This window comes from Plectropomus leopardus, chromosome 5, assembly GCF_026936395.1.
Source record: "Plectropomus leopardus strain MGB_pleo_1.0 chromosome 5, ASM2693639v1, whole genome shotgun sequence".
NCBI classification, from domain to species: domain Eukaryota; kingdom Metazoa; phylum Chordata; class Actinopteri; order Perciformes; family Serranidae; genus Plectropomus; species Plectropomus leopardus.
Genome location: NC_142180.1, coordinates 27,016,611 through 27,035,169, shown reverse-complemented (window position 1 = coordinate 27,035,169; position 18,559 = coordinate 27,016,611). Strand labels below are relative to the sequence as shown.

General features: G+C 40.0%; 1 protein-coding gene across 2 annotated transcripts; it reads left to right on the top strand.

Annotated features, from left to right (window-relative positions):
• The first annotated feature begins 300 nt into the window (after window positions 1-300).
• Window positions 301-17,782, top strand: edem3 (ER degradation enhancer, mannosidase alpha-like 3). Of its 2 annotated transcripts, XM_042481836.2 has the most exons (21): window positions 301-1,575; window positions 1,671-1,716; window positions 2,709-2,809; window positions 3,014-3,053; window positions 3,244-3,356; window positions 3,521-3,674; window positions 4,586-4,720; window positions 6,058-6,163; window positions 6,460-6,557; window positions 7,323-7,448; window positions 7,542-7,625; window positions 7,881-7,964; window positions 8,326-8,450; window positions 10,232-10,403; window positions 10,509-10,654; window positions 10,767-10,911; window positions 11,938-12,129; window positions 12,415-12,580; window positions 14,180-14,365; window positions 14,770-14,817; window positions 16,507-17,782. In XM_042481836.2, the coding sequence occupies exons 1-21, from the start codon at window positions 1,487-1,489 to the stop codon at window positions 16,878-16,880; spliced, it is 2,730 nt and encodes a 909-aa protein (XP_042337770.1). In that variant the 5' UTR covers window positions 301-1,486; the 3' UTR covers window positions 16,881-17,782. The 2 variants fall into 2 exon arrangements, with proteins under 2 accessions (XP_042337770.1, XP_087933977.1); XM_088077851.1 differs by lacking the exon at window positions 14,770-14,817.
• The last annotated feature ends 777 nt before the right edge of the window (window positions 17,783-18,559 follow it).

The window sequence follows — 18,559 nt, the reverse complement described above, 5'->3', positions numbered from 1 at the left end:
AAATGACACCTCAAATAAAACAATATTCATAAGTCAAAATTTAAAAAATACATAATTAATTCAAAGAATATCAGAATTAAGTCAAAATTAGATTTAAATTGAAACCTTTTCCTACATTTTTTTTTAACTTTCAGTTTAAAATTTTATTTTATCATCCAATTAACAAATATTCTGACCTTGATCTGGCTCCATATATCCGGAGCTACGTCTGAAAACCCCAGCGCAGGTGTTTTGTTTCTTTGCCTGTTGCCTGAAAAACCAAACCGAGGGCACAATCCTCCAATAATCCAGGAAGCGGATGTTGTTGACGTTTTCATCGTAACAGCATCCGGTTTTTAAGACAAGCTAGCTTGGCGAAACAGCAGCTCACGGGCGACACTATCCACTTTATAACTCGAAGGCCAAAAAAGACAGCTCGGTCCGGTCCGATCCGTAACGATGGACGCGGTTTTTGTCGACCCGTCGTGTATTCTCGGTGTCTCCTCTGTCGCGAGCTCGGCTAGTTAGCACAGCCGGCTAACTGCCTAATTAAAGCCTGACAAGTGCTCGGCAGCTTGTCTGACTGCTGGACGAAAGAGATCTGCCAAGAAGGGGGAAATTATTAACTTACAGCTTAAAAGGTTTACAGTTGACACAACAGAGAGATATCAGGCGCTGGTATGAACAGGGTTTTTCAAGTGCTTTTGGTTTGACTTCTGTTTTTTGGCTCATAAACACACAAAAAGGACTGGTAATTATCGTTATTTGCTTTGGTTTAGTCTGAAATATGATAATCTGTCATAACTGTGAAGGCGTGGAGTTTTCTTGATTGCTGTTGTGTGAAAACTAAATTGAAAAAAACAAAACAGTATTGTCATTTTCATACTCGGATCGCTGGATTAATGTGAGTGCTTCAGGGCAGAGCTAATTGTGATGATAGTCTTTTGCACGTCAACGTGTCACACCTGTCTGCAGTAGGTCCGGGTGTCAGTTAGGAAAAATAAACACGTGTGATTCACCATCCTGTTCACAGGACTTGGAGAAACTTTGCACTACAATTAATGCCTGGTACATCTCTATCAGTTACATCTCATAACTAATTACTTGAAATAACAACATTCCTGCAAACTTTTGAATTTGCAGCTTTGGCTGAAAATGTGCATATTAAATCGCACATTGCACATAGTCACTCTTTGATTTTTTGTGGTGTTGTGTGGCATGTAAGAGGCCAAGATTTATGTCATGTTTGCCAAGATTCAGCAACGGACAAGCCTATTGTCATGATGCTTTCTGTCCTTTTTGATGATTAAACGGTACATCTTAGGCTTTAACATGATCTCAGAGGTATAACATTAATAGGATGGTGTAGGTTTATGTGTCTTAGATGTTTTGTTAGTTTGAGCTGTTTGGTTAGGGGAGTGGTAATGACTAGGTGTTTGCTCTGTGACTGACCAAGAGCCAAACTGTAGTTGTATGTACATTGCTGCGATCTTGACCATCTACCACAATGCCGGCTGTACTGTTATGCTTGACGTTGCTGGGAGCATTATGCAGCCTCGGACAGGCCATGTCACGGGAGGAGAAGCACAAGTTGAGGTGAGTTGAGGAGAAACACACAGCCTCCTCAGGACAAGAAAAACAGTTTCATGTTACGCATGCTGACTTGTGTCTATGTTTTCCCCTCGCTGAAGGAACCAAGTGATTGAGATGTTTGACCATGCATATCAGAATTATATGGTAAGTATCTATTTTCACTGGATTCATTCAAAGAAATGGGATTTTCTAGTTTAAAACTTTTTACTGCAGCCTTAGTGTTTGGATATGATTCAGGACAGTTGAGCAGCTTCATATGGACAAGTCCTTTTTGCAACCCTGCCCAAACTAGGCCGTACTAGTGTAGAATAATTACTGAATCAGTAAAATTGTATTTATGTTGCACCTTTCAAAGAAATCAAATGCAATTCAAAGTGTTTTGCAGTTTGATTGAAGAAACAACAGACATGAACAAGAACACCATATACCATACCATGTGAAATAAGCAAAAATAGATCTTAAAAAATGGACCTGGAGATTCAATTAAAAAAAAAAAGTATAAACCATAAAATAGTGATATTAGACACTACATAAAAGCCAGACTAAAAAGCTGGGTTTTTAGTTTATGTTTAGAAGTATCAATATTTTTTGCTCCTCTCTGGTATCAGGCTGTAGAGTAGTAGATATCGGTTGTTAAATAATATATAAATATGGAAATATAATAACACTTTTTATAATAATGTAATTATGGAAATATAATTACACATTTTTTCATCTTCTTATATTATTTCTTACATTAAAAAAACCCTTAATCCATTTAGTACTGAAACTGCTTCTTGAAATCTGCCTATTTTACTATTTTTATTCCTTTTATTAGCTTTTTTTTCCTGTTGACCATATGTGTTCGCATGTTGTTCTTGTCCTTTTGTTTGACTTCTCTAGACCTTTCTCTGTTTGGCATGTTTGTTTATGTCTATTTTGTAACTCCCTGAGGTCATGCCTTGCTTTGTGTGTCAGAGCACTTTGTAAACATCTGTTTTTAAAGGCGCTATATAGATAAAGTTTTCTTGCAACTTCTTTCTTGTGTGGTAATGTGACATATCATGTGCATTTTAAGAGACTGAGCTGGCCACCTAAGGAAAAAAAAAAACAGTAGAGGGTCAAAGCGTTGTGTTAAAAGTGTCCTTGTTTCTCAGGACCATGCGTACCCAGCAGATGAGCTGATGCCACTAACATGCAGAGGAAGAGTTCGTGGGCTTGAACCAAGTCGAGGTGACGTTGACGACGCTCTGGGAAAGTGAGTAGCATACTGCCTTTGTTCCTTGAGATCTAACACATTAACAGAACAATGATGAGCACTTGCCCGAGGTGGACATTTTACTAATATATGCAAAATAACATGATTATGTTAATACATGTGGAGTAATTATAATAATTGCATTAATTAGTGTGATGGGCAATAGACAACCTTTGCTAAACCGTTTCTTTCTCCCTCTGGTAGGTTCTCTCTGACCCTCATTGACACTCTGGATACTCTGGTGGTGGGTATTGGTTTTGTGTCTTTTTCAGATTTATGTTTTTGGAGTGTCATTTTTTGGGTAATACAGGGCATAACACAGTGGAGGTTCTGATGAAAAGGATATTCTGAGTCTTTTAATCTTAATTTAAACCATGAAAAAAGTCTATTATTAAGCCTGATTTTTGTAGTCACGTATAATTTGTCATTGCCAGCTTCTGAACAAGACGACAGAGTTTGAGGCTGCAGTGAGGAGAGTGCTGTCAGATGTGCGGCTGGACAACGACATTGTGGTGTCCGTCTTCGAAACCAACATTCGAGTCCTCGGGTGAGATTTGATTAGACTATCAACATACATTAATAGTGAAACATTTTACACAAAGTGTAGCTTTTGACGAGCAGCAAACAGAGCAGCTTTGCAAAAACACATCAGTGATAAGAAATCACTGATTTCTGCTGTTCTTAATTGTGTGTGTGTGTGTGTGTGTTCAGAGGTCTGTTGGGAGGACACTCCATGGCTGTGATGCTGAAGGATGGAGGTCAACACATGCAGTGGTACCAGGATGAGCTCCTGCATATGGCCAAAGACCTGGGCCTCCGACTGCTGCCAGCCTTCAACACCAGCAGCGGCCTGCCTTATCCCAGGGTGAGACAGCTGCTCACAGGCAGAACTACATCAAATCAGCTCCATAAAGGAATACCAAACTCCCCAAATGATTACTTATATGTCAATTACTCACCTCTTGTTACAGAATGATTTCTGAAAGAAAAACACAAAACATCCATTTACAAACTTTAACACAACTTGTGCGGGATAATCAAAGTCTCATTTATCCAGTTGTATGCTCAGTACTTCCCAAACAAATTCATTTTCACTAAAATATCCTATTTAAAACACCTCCAGAAAAACAATGTGCCTTCTTGTGATTGGTAGTCCAATATTATCAAATGTTCAAGTTAAAAAATAAAATAAAATAAAATAAAATAAAATAAAATAAAATAAAATAATTAATTAATTAATAACAATAATAATAATAAAACATGTCTTCATGTAATTTTGCAATTAAATTAGTTATTAGAGGATATTATTAGAGTATTGTTTCATGAAGACTATGTCTGGAGCGTGATTGGAAAATAATTTCTATTCCTTTACCTGAGATGAGGTGAACCTGTTGAGTTACAGCAGCTGTTTAGTGAGCAGTCAGTAATTTGTGAAGCATCTATTGGAGTCAATTGAAAAAATATATGTTATAAAATAAAATATCTCTTAATTAAAATGCTTTAACAATATCTATATCAAACATACTTGATGGTATAGATACTACAGAAGTATATATTTTACTTTCACACACTTCGGGGGTTGCAATATGTTAAATTGACATTTGTAACCTTTCAGATAATGGCTACATATTTCCATTTTCTGCTTCACTGCTCGCAGCTGTCACAGCCTTTGAACGCAGATATTTTCATGTGTGACTAGCTGTCCTGCATAGGCTGTTGCAAACCAAATGTGACTTCAAAAACAGATTCAATAATTTGTTTTTTTCTGCCTGACAGGTGAATTTGAAGCACGGTGTCAGGGGTCCTGAGACAAGAACAGGCACTGAAACAGACACCTGCACTGCGTGTGCCGGAACCATCATCCTGGAGTTTGCTGCCTTAAGTCGCTTCACCGGGGATCCCGTGTTTGAGGTATCACATTTACATCAGATAATAAGATATGCAGATGACATGTTATAATTTATATATTTGTTCCGCTTTTTACAAAACAGATGTCAAAAATGTTAATTTCTGACTTGAACAGATTGTGACGGAGGAAACCATTTATAATATTAGTCAGCAGTGTGAAGTGATTAATACTTTGGTTCAGTGAAGTATTATAAATAAGGAAGTAATTAATTTTACTCTTCCGTAAACAGAAAAAAATGTTATTTTGAGTATGTTCATCATTTGACTAAAATCTAATTTCTGTATCAGCAAAACAGTTTTAAGACACAAAACTAAATTTGTTGGTCTACCGTGATGTCCCCCGTGCTGATGTATGTTCCTGTCCCCACAACCAAATTAGTTTGACAGAAAATTTGACTGTATGCATGAATTGCATATGTGCATTGTAGCATTACAAATAAGTAAATATTAAGCTTGTCTGAACATTTGTGAGTTATGTAGTGATGTAGTTATCCAAAAAATAAATTTACTATTTTTTCTATGCAAGGGAACCATACCACAGAAATACAGTATTTCTATGAAACATAAATTTATAGCTGTGCTCATCGCACATCCATCGACAAATTAAATAAACAAGACTGCACAGAATTGATGAAAATTCAAATTCAAAATTCAAATTCAATTTTTTTGTTATTTTTAGCTCATTTTTTTTGGTTCTCATATATAAAAGAGACTTAAAAACAAAGGGGGGGACAATAAGATAATATCTTTTATTCAATATTATTCAGTGTTAAGTGAGCTAAAGTACCTAACCTATCTGCCGACATAATACCATACATAGTCATAATATAATGTACATATACATCTTAATAGTTTGATTTTAAAACTTTTTATTTGCATAATAAACAGCCACTATTTGTATTTAGATGTCAAATATGGTCTGAAAATTCCACCAAGAAGTTTGGAAAAGTAAGAATATTTTTGTTATTAAATGTTCAGGGACCCTTACAGCATCTGTCCCCCGCATTCAGTGAGATCCGATTCTCTTTTTGCTCCTTGATCAACCTGCCTCTCGCAGAAAAAAATCAGAATTTAGTCTACTTTATAGAAAGGCTTTGAATCAGATGATGGGGGGCGGGCGCTCTGTAGCTGCAGTGTTATAGTGACATAATTCAGAGTTTGATATTTTACCCTGTGCCAACGATATTAGAGCCCAGGCCTGGTTCACCTCCTGGCAACAGCAGCCTGCTGATCAAGCACAAAGTCAATCACTGTAATCTTTTTAACAGCTTACAGCTACTGCAGATTGATTTTTAACTGTTTTCAATCAATAATGCGCCCTTCCTCACATACGCACACAGGCCCACGCCCGGAGAGCCCTGGACTTTCTGTGGGAGAAGAGACAGAGAAACAGCAATCTGGTGGGAACCACCATCAACATCCACTCTGGAGAGTGGGTCCGCAGGGGTGAGAGGACCTCGGGGGGTTAAAGAGAAGGGCAGGATGACGAGACTGAGTGACGGGGCGGAGGAGGGCTTGAAAGATGAAGAGGGTGAAGTGTTGAGAGGAGTGGGAGTGGAGGAGGCTGTGGCAGATATGATGTGATGAGGAGACAAAAACGAGAAAATGAAGTACAGGGGTACAATCTTTGTCTGGGCGAGAGGGGACTTGGTTGCACAGACGGTTGACAGGAAAAAATAGAATATTTGTTTTTCATCTGATCTTTTTGTCTCATAAAGTGATTTGCGATTGTGTGTCCCCAGACAGTGGAGTGGGAGCGGGAATTGACTCATACTATGAATATCTGCTAAAGGCTTACATCCTCTTGGGAGATGACCTGTTTCTGCAGCGGTTCAATATCGTGAGGACACAAACACACACACACACACACACACACACACACACACACACACACTTGTACAGAGTAATTTGATTCCTCTGTGTCTGCATACTGGCATTTTGTCACTGTGGCATCTCCAACATGAACCAGCATTATACGTTTTTTGAACACTTTACATTTTTTTTACAAAAGTGTTATAAAAGGACAGTGGAGACAAAAATACAGTACAAAAATACAAACACACAAAAAGAAAACAAAAAGATTGTCATTGCCTCACAACAAATTCTGTGGTTTAGTCTTTCATCATGTCGTTGACATGTAAATATTGTCCATTTCTCCCTTTTATCTCGACAACGCTCTTTTTGAGCTCTTATCCTGTGTCTCAACAGTTTCATATCATACACCTCATCCACAGTTGTCAGCCATTCATGTTTTGTTGGTGGTTCAGTACTTGTACCACCTCAAGCTGCCAAAAAGATTTTCAGTAGATATTCTTATTTTAACACAGTGCCTCTTGTCTTATCATCAAAATACACAACTATATCATAACCCAGGACTTTGATGATATTCATATAAATATTTATCCGAACCTGTACAATTTCAGGACAAAGCCAGAATACACGGCAAGTAATGATATACTTTTACACTTCTGTTTCACTCTCCAGCACAGAAGTTAAAATAATGCACAGTGCAAGTCCTCAGGCTCCCTTTGGTCTACTTGTGTCTATCACTGAGCACCATAAAACTGTTATTATATCGTCAATCCACTTTGCATATCCCATTTAGCACTATGCATCTATAATGAAGTACATTAGCCAGCCTCCGCTGCTGCTGGATGTCCACATCCACAAACCTCTGCTTCCTGCTCGCACCTGGATGGACTCTCTGCTGGCCTTCTTCCCTGGACTGCAGGTCAGATCAGATCATGTGAATTTAAGATGTCACTCTTCCTGCATTGGCTTGTGGCATTTCAGTAAGATTCTCTTCGTATTATCCGTGTCCCAGGTGTTGAAGGGAGATATCCGTCCTGCCATCGAGACTCATGAGATGTTGTATCAAGTTACAAAGAAACACAACTTCCTCCCAGAGGTAATCTGTCTCTCTGTGTATCCAACTGGAAAAACCACTTCTTAGTCTTTAACAGCGCCACAAAAACTGACACGCTGTCATTTGACCGTGGGATCAAGTGACCCCATATGGCTTGTGTTGCCAGCCATAACTGTTTGGAAGTGAACAAGCTTGCATTTCACGCCACTCGGCTGCATTTTAGCTTTGTCTGTCTGTTCTAATTACAATACTCTGGATGGTGCACTGACCCCTTCGTCCTTCTCCGTCCCTCCCCAGGCCTTCACTACTGATTTCAGGGTACACTGGGCCCAACATCCCCTGAGGCCTGAGTTTGCAGAGAGCACCTATTTCCTTTACAAGGTAATTTATCAAAGAAGCCTGACATAATGCAGAAAGTTCTCTTTTTCCAGCCACAGTAAAGAAGTAAATGTCTCTTATCATGCACCAGGTTTTGTTAAATTAAGTTGCAATTACACCAGAGCTAATTTGCAACGTTTTTAGCCACACTATCTCCATTTCTGCATTTATGAAGCAGCCTTCGATACTTTGCCTTTGGCAGTCTTGTAAAAAATGTATAAAGGCACTTAATATGATAAAACACTGTCTCCGGAGTGGAAGTTACATCTTTGTGTCTGACCAGATTTCACTGGAGCCTTCGTTTTTCACAGTGGATGTACTGTCCTCTGTTATGATCGCCTTTATCATCCTCTCATCCTCCCAGGCCACAGGAGACCCTTACTACCTGGAGGCAGGTCGCACTATCCTAGACAACCTCAACCGCTTTGCTCGTGTTCCCTGCGGCTTCGCTGCAATGAAGGACGTGCGCACAGGGAGCCACGAGGACAGGTGAGAGTACAAAGGCTCAGTATCTGTAAGATGATTTGTATGATGTTAGACTACTAAAAGGCAACTGTAGATGCCATTTACAAAGCTTTATATACTGTACCATCAGATTTACAAACCATGAGAAGGTGGTATGTAAAACACAGTATGAGGTACAGCAGGTGACAGGAAGATTGTAGTGGTGTAGAATATGTATAGAAAATAAGATCTTTGAATGAGGCTAGTATTGATTTAGTAGATTAAAATATGATAGATGCTGTCAGTCAGTCGATAATTTGATTTTTAGTTTAACACGTAAGATAGAGTAGCGGATTTTAACTTTATTTGTAAGGTGACGTTAAAGAGAGAGTTCGGATTCGTATGGGGCACTAATCCGTAGTCAGTGTATTACCTACAGTAGATGTCTGTCGGCACAACCTCAGTTTGGAAAAGTAGCAGCAGCTTTGATGGAAGCCTGGACATAGCCATGGGGGCGGGGCCACGTTCATTCATATGAGAGCTGCTCATTGGTGCTTAAAGCAAAAAAAGCTCTTTTGTGGGTGCAGAATCATTGTAGAAAACCCGGATCTACAGGCCCATAAGGCATGTGCACTAGAGACATACGGTGGCTGATACTGAAATTAGTCGTTTCACTGAGGTTTTGATGCTCACGTAATAATATTTACTGATTTACATACATCTCTTTCCCGATGTAAGTCAATGGGGAAAAGTCTTTCCGGGCCAATGGGCATCACGTGACCAACAGAGATAGTGTAATTCCACTTTTGGCCACAATTTAAAATTTGCATCAGAGCCTGGCACACTTCCTGGGGGCTTTTGCAGAAGTTCCATCACATAAGCTAAACAACACATTGCTATGGATGGTGTTCAGCAACAAAACATATTTTAGCCACCCCAAAAAAATCTGTAACAGTTTAAGTTTTGCTGTATAGAGTATTTTCAGCCCTTTCCGTCAGCGGAGCTGTTAACAGCTTCAGTTCCCCATCGTGCTCTTGGCAAAGCTACCGAGAGTCAGTTGAGAAAACCTATAATCTTGTCTCCTGAACACAGGAGTTGGTTGTCTCCTGCTGCCCTGACAGATTAGTTTGTTTGTGTTATTGGATGACATTGGTGGATCCAAAATAACCCTTTTTAACACCAAAGTCCCATGAAAACACAAACAAACTAACCAAGCGAGGCAGCGGTAGACCAGCATCTCCTGTGTTTAGCAATGTTAAATCACTGTTTTTCTCAATGGAGTTTGATTTTGAAGCAAATGCTATAACAGCATCATTTTCCTGCTGGAAAACAGTGTCTGACTTTAAGGTAAAAGCAGTGAAAATACTCTAAATGTAGCATACACTTAAACTGATATTGATGTCCACAATAGTAGAGTTGCTTAGCTTCCATGTTGGACCCCAGCCTGCTTCTCCAAAGTGGGGGTGGGCTGACGGACATCTACTGCATGTAAAATGCTGACTATCAATAAAAACCTCATGCAACTCTACTGCAAAAGATCCAAACCTTCCCTTCAAAACACACCACATTAATGTTGGTACATGCTGCTCTCTTGTTGGTACATTCATGTGGTACAAGGTACATTACCACATGTCCACCATATGCTGGAAATCTACCAACATATGCTATTTCATATACAGTATCTACAATAAGCTGATAATGTGAGCAAACATTAGCCTTCTGATAAGTCTGGCTCTACTGTCCAACGCCCTTCGTGATAATCTCATAAATAAACCAGCAGTGTTTGCACTGCGCTCCATAATCTTACACCTTTCCTCTGCGGACAGAATGGACTCATTCTTCCTTGCTGAGATGTTCAAATACCTCTTCCTGCTGTTTGCTGATGTGGAGGATTTACCGTTTGACGTGGAGGACTACGTCTTCACAACCGAGGCCCACCTGCTGCCCCTGTCCCTGTCCACAGCGCCTCACTCTTCATCGATTCCTTCAAACAGAACTGTAATTAACATTATGCTATTGTAATTAAAATCTTACAAATTGATCAAAGCATTTGCACATTACAGTTCCCTAACCGCAATCTATGATTTACTCATGATATTTTAGTCAGAGGAGGAGCTTGACGATTCTAACTTTGATTGGACCTGCCCCAACACTCGGCTCCTGTTTCCTGACCCCGCCTTCCCTCGTAACCTGAGAGAACCAATTCGTAGTGCTGTGGACAAGAGCTGCCCCCGTCCTGCTCCCTACCGGTGTGTACACGTACAGATGGGACGGGGATATGTGTCTGCACTTATTATCTGTTTTTCCTGACTGCTGTATCTCTTCCATATGTTTTTAACTTCTTTCTCTTCCTCTACTCAGGGAGCCCGGTATGGGCCGTCCTCCCCTCAGGGCTCAGGACTTCATGGCAAACAACCCTGAACATCTGGAGCTGCTGAGGCGAATGGGAGTCAGTCTCATCCACCTGAAAGACGGCAGGGTGCAGCTGGTCCAGCACGCAACTCAGGTAAACAGTTTAACAACAGGGATAAACATCTGCATCTTCTTGTTAGTGGCTGATTTAAAAAGTGCAGAATCCAAGGCTGAAATAATTACGTCTCTTAATTGTATGCGACTCCGAGGCTGTTTTGTCCTAATTACCAGGGGTGGGAATGAAACGGCACAGTTACTTTTCCTGCACGCATATGCAAAAGACTGCAAGACAATCGTCTTTAAGACATATCTTTAAATCTAATGAGGAAAACCTTTTTGGAATGTGAAGGTACAGAAGAAACAGTTACATCTTGTGCATTTGTACTATTATTCAAATGCAAAACAGCAAGAGAACATACTGTAATACTGGTGCCATTGTTTAGTGAAGGATATATTCTTTAACCCTGTAATGCCTGAGCAATGAAATTATAGCCAGAAAATTCTATTTTTTTTTTAAAAATTGAGGCATTTATGGGCCTTTTTGATGAAATGCAAATATATATTTTGAAAAAATAATGTGCATGTATTGAAGTCTTTTTGTATGATATTTGATACATATGGCTTTTAAGGAAATGAATTGATTATAAAAATGTCTTTTTTAGAAACAAACAAACATTTTTTATTGCAGTTTGAACACTTCAGCTGGTTTTGTATTTTTTCCCCCAAACAGAAACCTTTTTACTACTTTTTCAGTGCAATGCATTGGGCAAAAAAATCAAGTTTTTTTCCTTATTCAGGCAAAGATGGATTTAACAGTTCCCTCAGAAGACATTTTCGGGAAAGCCATCCACCCTCTTAATGCCCAGTGTCTTTTGTTTTTGATTGTAATGTTTAATGAGGCTGTGATTATCCCAAAAGTTAGTATAGGTTATTTTAAACAATGGGGTCAAGATTTCATACAACATGGTTTTCAGGAAAGTATTGTTAATGTGAATGATTATCAAATATGAGACAAATGGTATTATATGGTTAACACTACAAATTATGGTGTTCTTTTCACCCTAACTATTTTTTTTTTTTAAAAAAAACAACCTCTCCTTTCTTACTCTGGCACGCCCAGGCGGTGAGTGCGGTAGCAGCAGAGGACGGCGTGCGCTTCATGCAGGAGATGATGGAGCTGTCCAGCCAACAGCAGAAAGAGCAGCTGCCTCCCAGAGCCATTCAGATCGTCTCACATCCATTCTTTGGCAGAGTTGTGCTGACCGCCGGCCCAGCGCAGTTTGGCACAGACCTTTCCAAAAGTTCCACAGGGGTGAGTGGGCTTTGTAGCTTTGCCAAGCTGCCAGGTTTCAAACGGGCACTTAACTGTGCTCCTGTTTGTTTTTCCTAAGAGAGCCACTCACTTTTCCTTGCTACTTTTAAGAGGGCACTTTCTTTCGTGGAGTATTTTCCTAATTCAAACAGAAGAAAAGATGAGTGTGTAGTTAAAGCACCAGAAGAGAACATGTGGGTTCAGACTGCAGCACTGTACAATACATCACGAAATCATGAAAACATTTTCCTTTGCAATATATCCTGCCTCTGTCCTCTTGTGCAGGTACGAGGCTTCGTGACCGTGGCTGAACCCTACAGCGGCTGCACCGAGATCACCAACGCCGAGTATGTGCAGGGCCACATCGCTCTCCTTCAGAGGGGTCAGTGCATGTTTGCAGAGAAGGCCCGACACATCCAGAAGGCTGGCGCCATCGGAGGCATAGTCATCGGTGAGTGCGAGCAGCTGATGACACAAGACGGAAGATGACTTCTCAGTGACTAGATTAGGGAGCGATAAATGCATTATCTTGAGGACAGGCAGTCGAAAAGGGTCCTGCACATTACATGATGACTGAATAATAGAGCAGAAGTCAAGTAAGCTCGATAATAATAATCTGCATCTATTTAGGGCCTTTGTCAACTGTTGCTGATTCATTTACAATACATAAACAGTGTATGAGTACTGAAGTACTTACTGAAAAAAGTATGATTTTCTTATTTAGGGACTTCAGTAATTAAAGGGATAGTTTGTATCTTTTGATTTATGGTTGTATGAGGCAGGGGTCGACTGATACTGGTTTTTCAGGGCCGATACCAATAGCAATTATTATTAATTATTATTAAAACAAATATTAATTTAGAATTTATTATTTAACAAATCCCAATGCAAAACTTTATTTAAATGCTTTTAGCAAATGTTTAATCAAAAGTGAAACATTCAATATCATATACAGCCAGTTCCCTGCAATGTTTTTTTTTATAAAGTTCAGTGAAATTTTAAATTAAAAAATTAAATAAAAAAATGAATAAGTGAAATAGCTCCCTGAGGTTTTACAACGTAAAACTTCCTGTCATGCTGACATTTTCTTTGCATATATTGTAGACTGCCTTCCCTGGTATTTGTTGAGTGTAATGTGCACACTTTTTCAAAAATGTAATTTGATTAGTGCTCATTTAAATAAAAAGCCGATACGGAAAATCTGCAAAATGCAAAATATCGGCCCCAGTCATCAGCCAGGCTGATAATCTGTCGGACCCCTAGTATGAGGCACTTATAATCCAGTGTCAGTGTATCACGTTCAGTAATATCTATCGGCACGACCCCAGTTCGGAGGAACAGGCTGGAGTCTGACGAGGAAGCAAACAAATGTGCTGCTGTGGAGGGATCAGCAACAACACTTATTTTAGCCATTTGACAGAAGTTCTACCTTAAAAAAAATCAGTTTATATGTACACTATATTTAGCATATTTTCAGTGCTTTACCTTGCCAGACTTCATCGAGAAGAAAAACAGTGATTTAACCTCACTGAACACAGGAGCTGCTAATCTACCGCTGCCTCGCTTGGTTAGTTAGTTAGTGATATTGTGTGATTTTGGCATTTAAAAGGGTTAGTTTGGATACACCAAAGTCACTTAATTACACAAACAAACCGATCATGGCAACGGTAGACCAGCAAATCCTGTGTTCAGTGAGTAAAAATGACTGCTTTTGTCAATGGAGTCAAGTGTTTTTGTCAAAATGTACCGTCTGTGAGAAAGATAAAGCGATGCAAATATTCTAAAACTGGCATAAATTTAAACTGCTATAGATTTTTTTGAGTTGGATTTTTTTATGTGGCTAATACATATGTTGCTGCTGCCTCCACAGCAGTACACCATCATATTGGCACATCTGCACTTCTCCGAAACTGTGAGCGTTCCTGTGAGAGCGACCCTTCTTCAAAAAATCTGAATTTCGCCTCAACATCTTGCCAGATTTGTTTAATTTTCTGTCATCTGGAAAATCAATAAACTGTTTCAGCTCTCATTTACCTCCTTTTCTTTCCAGACGACAACGAGGGCAGCAGCAGTGACACGGCTCCCCTGTTTCAGATGGCAGGGGACGGCCGCAGCACGGATGACATCACCATGCCTCTCCTCTTCCTCTTCCACAAGGAGGGCAACATCCTGTTGGAGGCGCTGAAGGAGTACAGGGAGGTGGAGGTGCTGCTGAGCGACAAAGCCAGAGACCGAGGTGTGACATTACTCCTTCACACTGTATGCCTCCTGAAATGTTAGAAGTCTTTGTTCCACTTATCGCTCCCGATAAGATTGATCACGTAGATGTACTTATCTCTCTCCACTGACTGAGCCTCATTATGTGCCTGGCTTCATGAAATAAAGATGAGATGTAGGGATTCAGGCATTATTTGAAGTCTCCGAGATCGTGACTCACTCCAAAGCCACCCACAGGCTGTGGTTATAATAGTGGATGGCGGAGTTTTACGCCCTTATCAATATTGCATCCTCATTCTTTTCCTCTTCTTCCTCATTTGCCAAATCCATCTATTCCCTGTGGTGGACTGTAACGGTGCCTTTCCTCTCCTCTCTTTCTTGGTTTCTCTTTTTTCCATAATTCTCTCTCCTTTGGATGAGCAGCAGCCATATTTAAAGGTAAAGCTCTTCCTGGCAGCCTGATTGAGGGCAGTAAGTATTCTGTTTTCTTCTCTTTTTGTCTGTTATCCTCATTCAGCATCCTTTGCCTCGCCTTTTTCCCCCTTACAGTCATGCTTTCATCTCTCCGTCCCTTCCTCTCACTCTGCCCTTTAACTGCAGGATTTTGTGTGTTTGATAGAAAAGCTTAGTGCAGTCACAGTGTTGTCATTTCTGATTTTCCCCTTCAGAGCTTAAGACATGACAGCTCTTTATGTCTGTTTTGTCACTGGAGCAAACCATTAGTTACACATGGAGAGGCTAGACAGTGTCGCAGGGTGTGACCCAGACTCAAGCAATGTAATGCGGTATTTACATTGTTTCTGGAAGTATCTCATAATTTGTCTTTGATCAGCTTTTCTCGATCTTATCTGTGTTTACTTTTATATGTTCAGCTGTGCAGACAGGCTTTAATATGGCAGATAACTAATATGCTAAGGAGTTAGGGATCTGCAGGGTTCATATAAGGTGCATGTGGTGCTTGAAGTAGTTGAATTTGACACTCAGAACTTTAAGTACAGGAATACCTTAAAAATCAGATATTTCATCTTGGTCCTAAAAAAATACTAAATATATAATATTAAGAATATAACTGAGAGGAGAACAGAATGATCAATTATTTTATGAAGCGCATTAGATAAATGTTTTAAACTTGGAAGCCAAGAATGGCCGTGCTTGCGATTAGTTTCTTTGAGCTCAAAGCGCCAATGTGTTGGTAAAAAAACAGTAAATATTTGGTGGCATGTTTTTCAAGTTTCAAAGCAGTCACACCAGAGCAGCGTCAGCAGTTACCACAAGTTTTGAGCTGTAATTTGGCAGCAATTATGCAGCCGTGTGTGTGTGACTGCTGATAGTGGAGCTGTTGAATAGATTTTTGGAGTTTGTTGGCTGCACGTGGGGCTTCTGCGCCATGCTCTCTGCTCTTTTCCTGCTTTTTTTACCTTTGCCAACAACATGCCTGAATAATAATAACCAGTAAATTAATAATACATTCATTTTAGGTCTAGGTAGCATGTTCACTCCATTCACAAATTTCTTTCGTGAATGAATTTCTTTTTGCAACAGATGGTTGTGGAGAATTTCATGCTTGAAAATAGAAAATGTGTGCTTGAAAGTCCTTGAATTTGACTGTCTGTACAAATTCTGGATGATTGTGCGCTTCAGCAGAGGAGATACTTACCAAAACACCTGACCAAGAATCCTTTGGATTATGAAAAGTCCCCACAAGGACAAAGACAACAGGACACAATAATAACCAGATACCTTGTGTCTATCTGTACTTTAATTATACAGCCTTGAAGTTACAGTCATTGCCCTCCTTGCAGTATTCCCTTGGCTGTATAATAGAAAGCACAGACTTGTTTCTCAACATATACGAGTTAAAGAAGCGTCTACATTTTTAGAAACAGGTCAAATACACTTTTTTCTGACTGAAGTGGCAGTATAACTTTTTTTCTCAGTTGCTTCTCAGTTTGGTTGTGCAGCGATGTGAGAAAGGTTTTATCCTGTGGGAAACATGACTCACCATCAGCATCATGCTGTTATAGTTGACAGCCTCGCGATGAAAACGGTTCTATTTTTTGACTCCGAATGGCTACCGGGGGGCATGTTGTATAGATTAGCGGCTGAGGAGGAGGAGGATAAGAGGTTTTTGTGTGTCTCACGCCCCTGCTTTCTTTTCAGGTGTGGACGTGCATGAAGCGGAGGAAGACTGCTTAACCGAGGCAACAACTCCCACCTCGTTCGAACCTATTAGCCAATCACAAATGAGCACGTTAGAGCAGGAAGAACTGCCTCCTGAGGAGGCTACTCCATCACAGGAGGAAGTCAGTCCTGTGGAACAAGACACTAGTCCTGCAGAGGAGGTTGGACCCCCGGAAGAGGAAGCTAGTCCTGCAGGGGCCGATTTGACGCAGCCCAAAGAGGACAGAGACTCTGAGAAGACAGAGGAGCCCGAGGGCGACACAGACTCAAGCAGCCAGTCAATGGATGAGCTGCTGGCTGATTGGCGGGAAGACTTGGAGGCGTTTCAGCAGATGGAAATGGATGAGCTCTGACAGTCGTCGGGCGTGTCGTGCCCTGTGACTGCGGTTTGATCCCACTCTGGGGAGAAACCTGGAGGGGACGCTTCTTCACTAGTCTCAATGGTGACCACAGAGGAAGCTGGGGAGATGTCTTTCAATGACTGTTTGTTCTCTTGCTCTCTGTGGATGGTTTTCATGTGCCAAGGCTGCCCACATACTGTATCTCTGGACCATTAGGGAGTCCTGTTTAGCCTTGTAGTTCATGGCTCAGAGACCAGGGTTCTTACCTCACGTCCTCATACAGTTTCTGTTTATCTGTCATAACAAAAGCCTAATGAATGACATGGACCAGACTGTATGTAACAGCGTTGCCACTCCAATTCACACTGTTCTCTCTATGCATTTCTGACTCCTTTTTGCTCCAACGAATGCTGGTCCAACAACTACTAATTAAACCATCGACCAATTAATTTTTATTTTTTATTTGTGAACATACATTAATTGTCTTTGTGGTCCTGGGCCTGAATCATCAGGACTTGATTCATGTGGGGATCACTGACGTTGAATAAGCTGCAGGATCTTTTTATGGCTTTAGGGTAGGCAAACTCAACACCAAACTTGATCTCTCTGGAGGATATATGAAGTCATCTGTCAGTGTAAATATGTATTTGTGGAGATATGTGTTGACTGAAACAAATATAGTGCTGCTTTGCTCAGGTTCTGGCTTCACCCCACAAACGACAACCTCTGGACCACATCGGGTGGAGCAGACACACCCTCAGCAGCGGGATGGATTACACACTTATAAGTCGCCACAGGAGGGCGCTATGAGATCTGTCTGTCAGGTTTTAGCTGCTGACTGATTGGAAGGAGTAGAAATAAACCAATAAATTAACATGATGAAATTGAATAAAAATTAAGAGGGAAACTGGGAAGACTGGCTTGGTTCTTTTGGTGTATGCTATTAAAACACTAGCTGATGGCTTTAGGTGTTGCAGTTCATAAAAAATAATGTAGAGAAGATTCTTATTTGACTGTAAACCTCAAGTGTTATACCACTTTATTATGATGTAAAGGCTGCTCTAATAGAATATTTAGCACGTCATGTCTGTATTTTCAGAGGAAATTTAAAAAGAAAAAAAGGTAAGTGGAATATTTGAATGAAAGGTGACAAATCCTTTTCCAGGAGACATGTTTCTATAAACAGTGGGCAGACACCCACATAAAATCAGCTTGAGTCTACATGACATAGATCTCTGACTGGAAAATTCTCAGCATACACATTAGCTTTACCGTAAAGGCTATTACAGCGTTAGTGGAAGGAAGTGCTCAAATCTTTTACAAATTTTCTATTTTAGTTATCATTGGTATTTCAATTTAATTCAATTATTTTATCTTATTTTTTCTAAGTTTGAAGTTTTTAAAATGTATTTTTAAAATTATTTTTAAGTGCTTGTACCTTTTTAAGAACACATGGCAATACTCAGTCACAAGTAAATTCCTGTATCAAAATTGTACATAAATGTTTAAAAGTATTAACAGAAAGAATGTGCTTAGAGTTTCAAAAGTACATGCATTTGTCAGGGAGAAATGCTATTTCCAGAGAATGTTATTGTAAATCATATTATTGGAATATTATTAGGGACTGTTCATTATAAGAGGGGACAGGTGGCAAATTAGGAGAGGCACTTCAGATAATTTCTAAGCACTAC

What these genes read in the sequence shown, in the direction of transcription:
- edem3 (XM_042481836.2), top strand. Translation starts at nt 1,487, where the DNA reads ATGCCGGCTGTACTGTTATGCTTGACGTTGCTGGGAGCATTATGCAGC. An exon ending in ATGCATATCAGAATTATATG is followed by an intron (nt 1,717 to 2,708) that starts GTAAGTATCTAT and finishes CTTGTTTCTCAG; the next exon opens with GACCATGCGTACCCAGCAGA. An exon ending in CGACAAAGCCAGAGACCGAG is followed by an intron (nt 14,366 to 14,769) that starts GTGTGACATTAC and finishes TTGGATGAGCAG; the next exon opens with CAGCCATATTTAAAGGTAAA.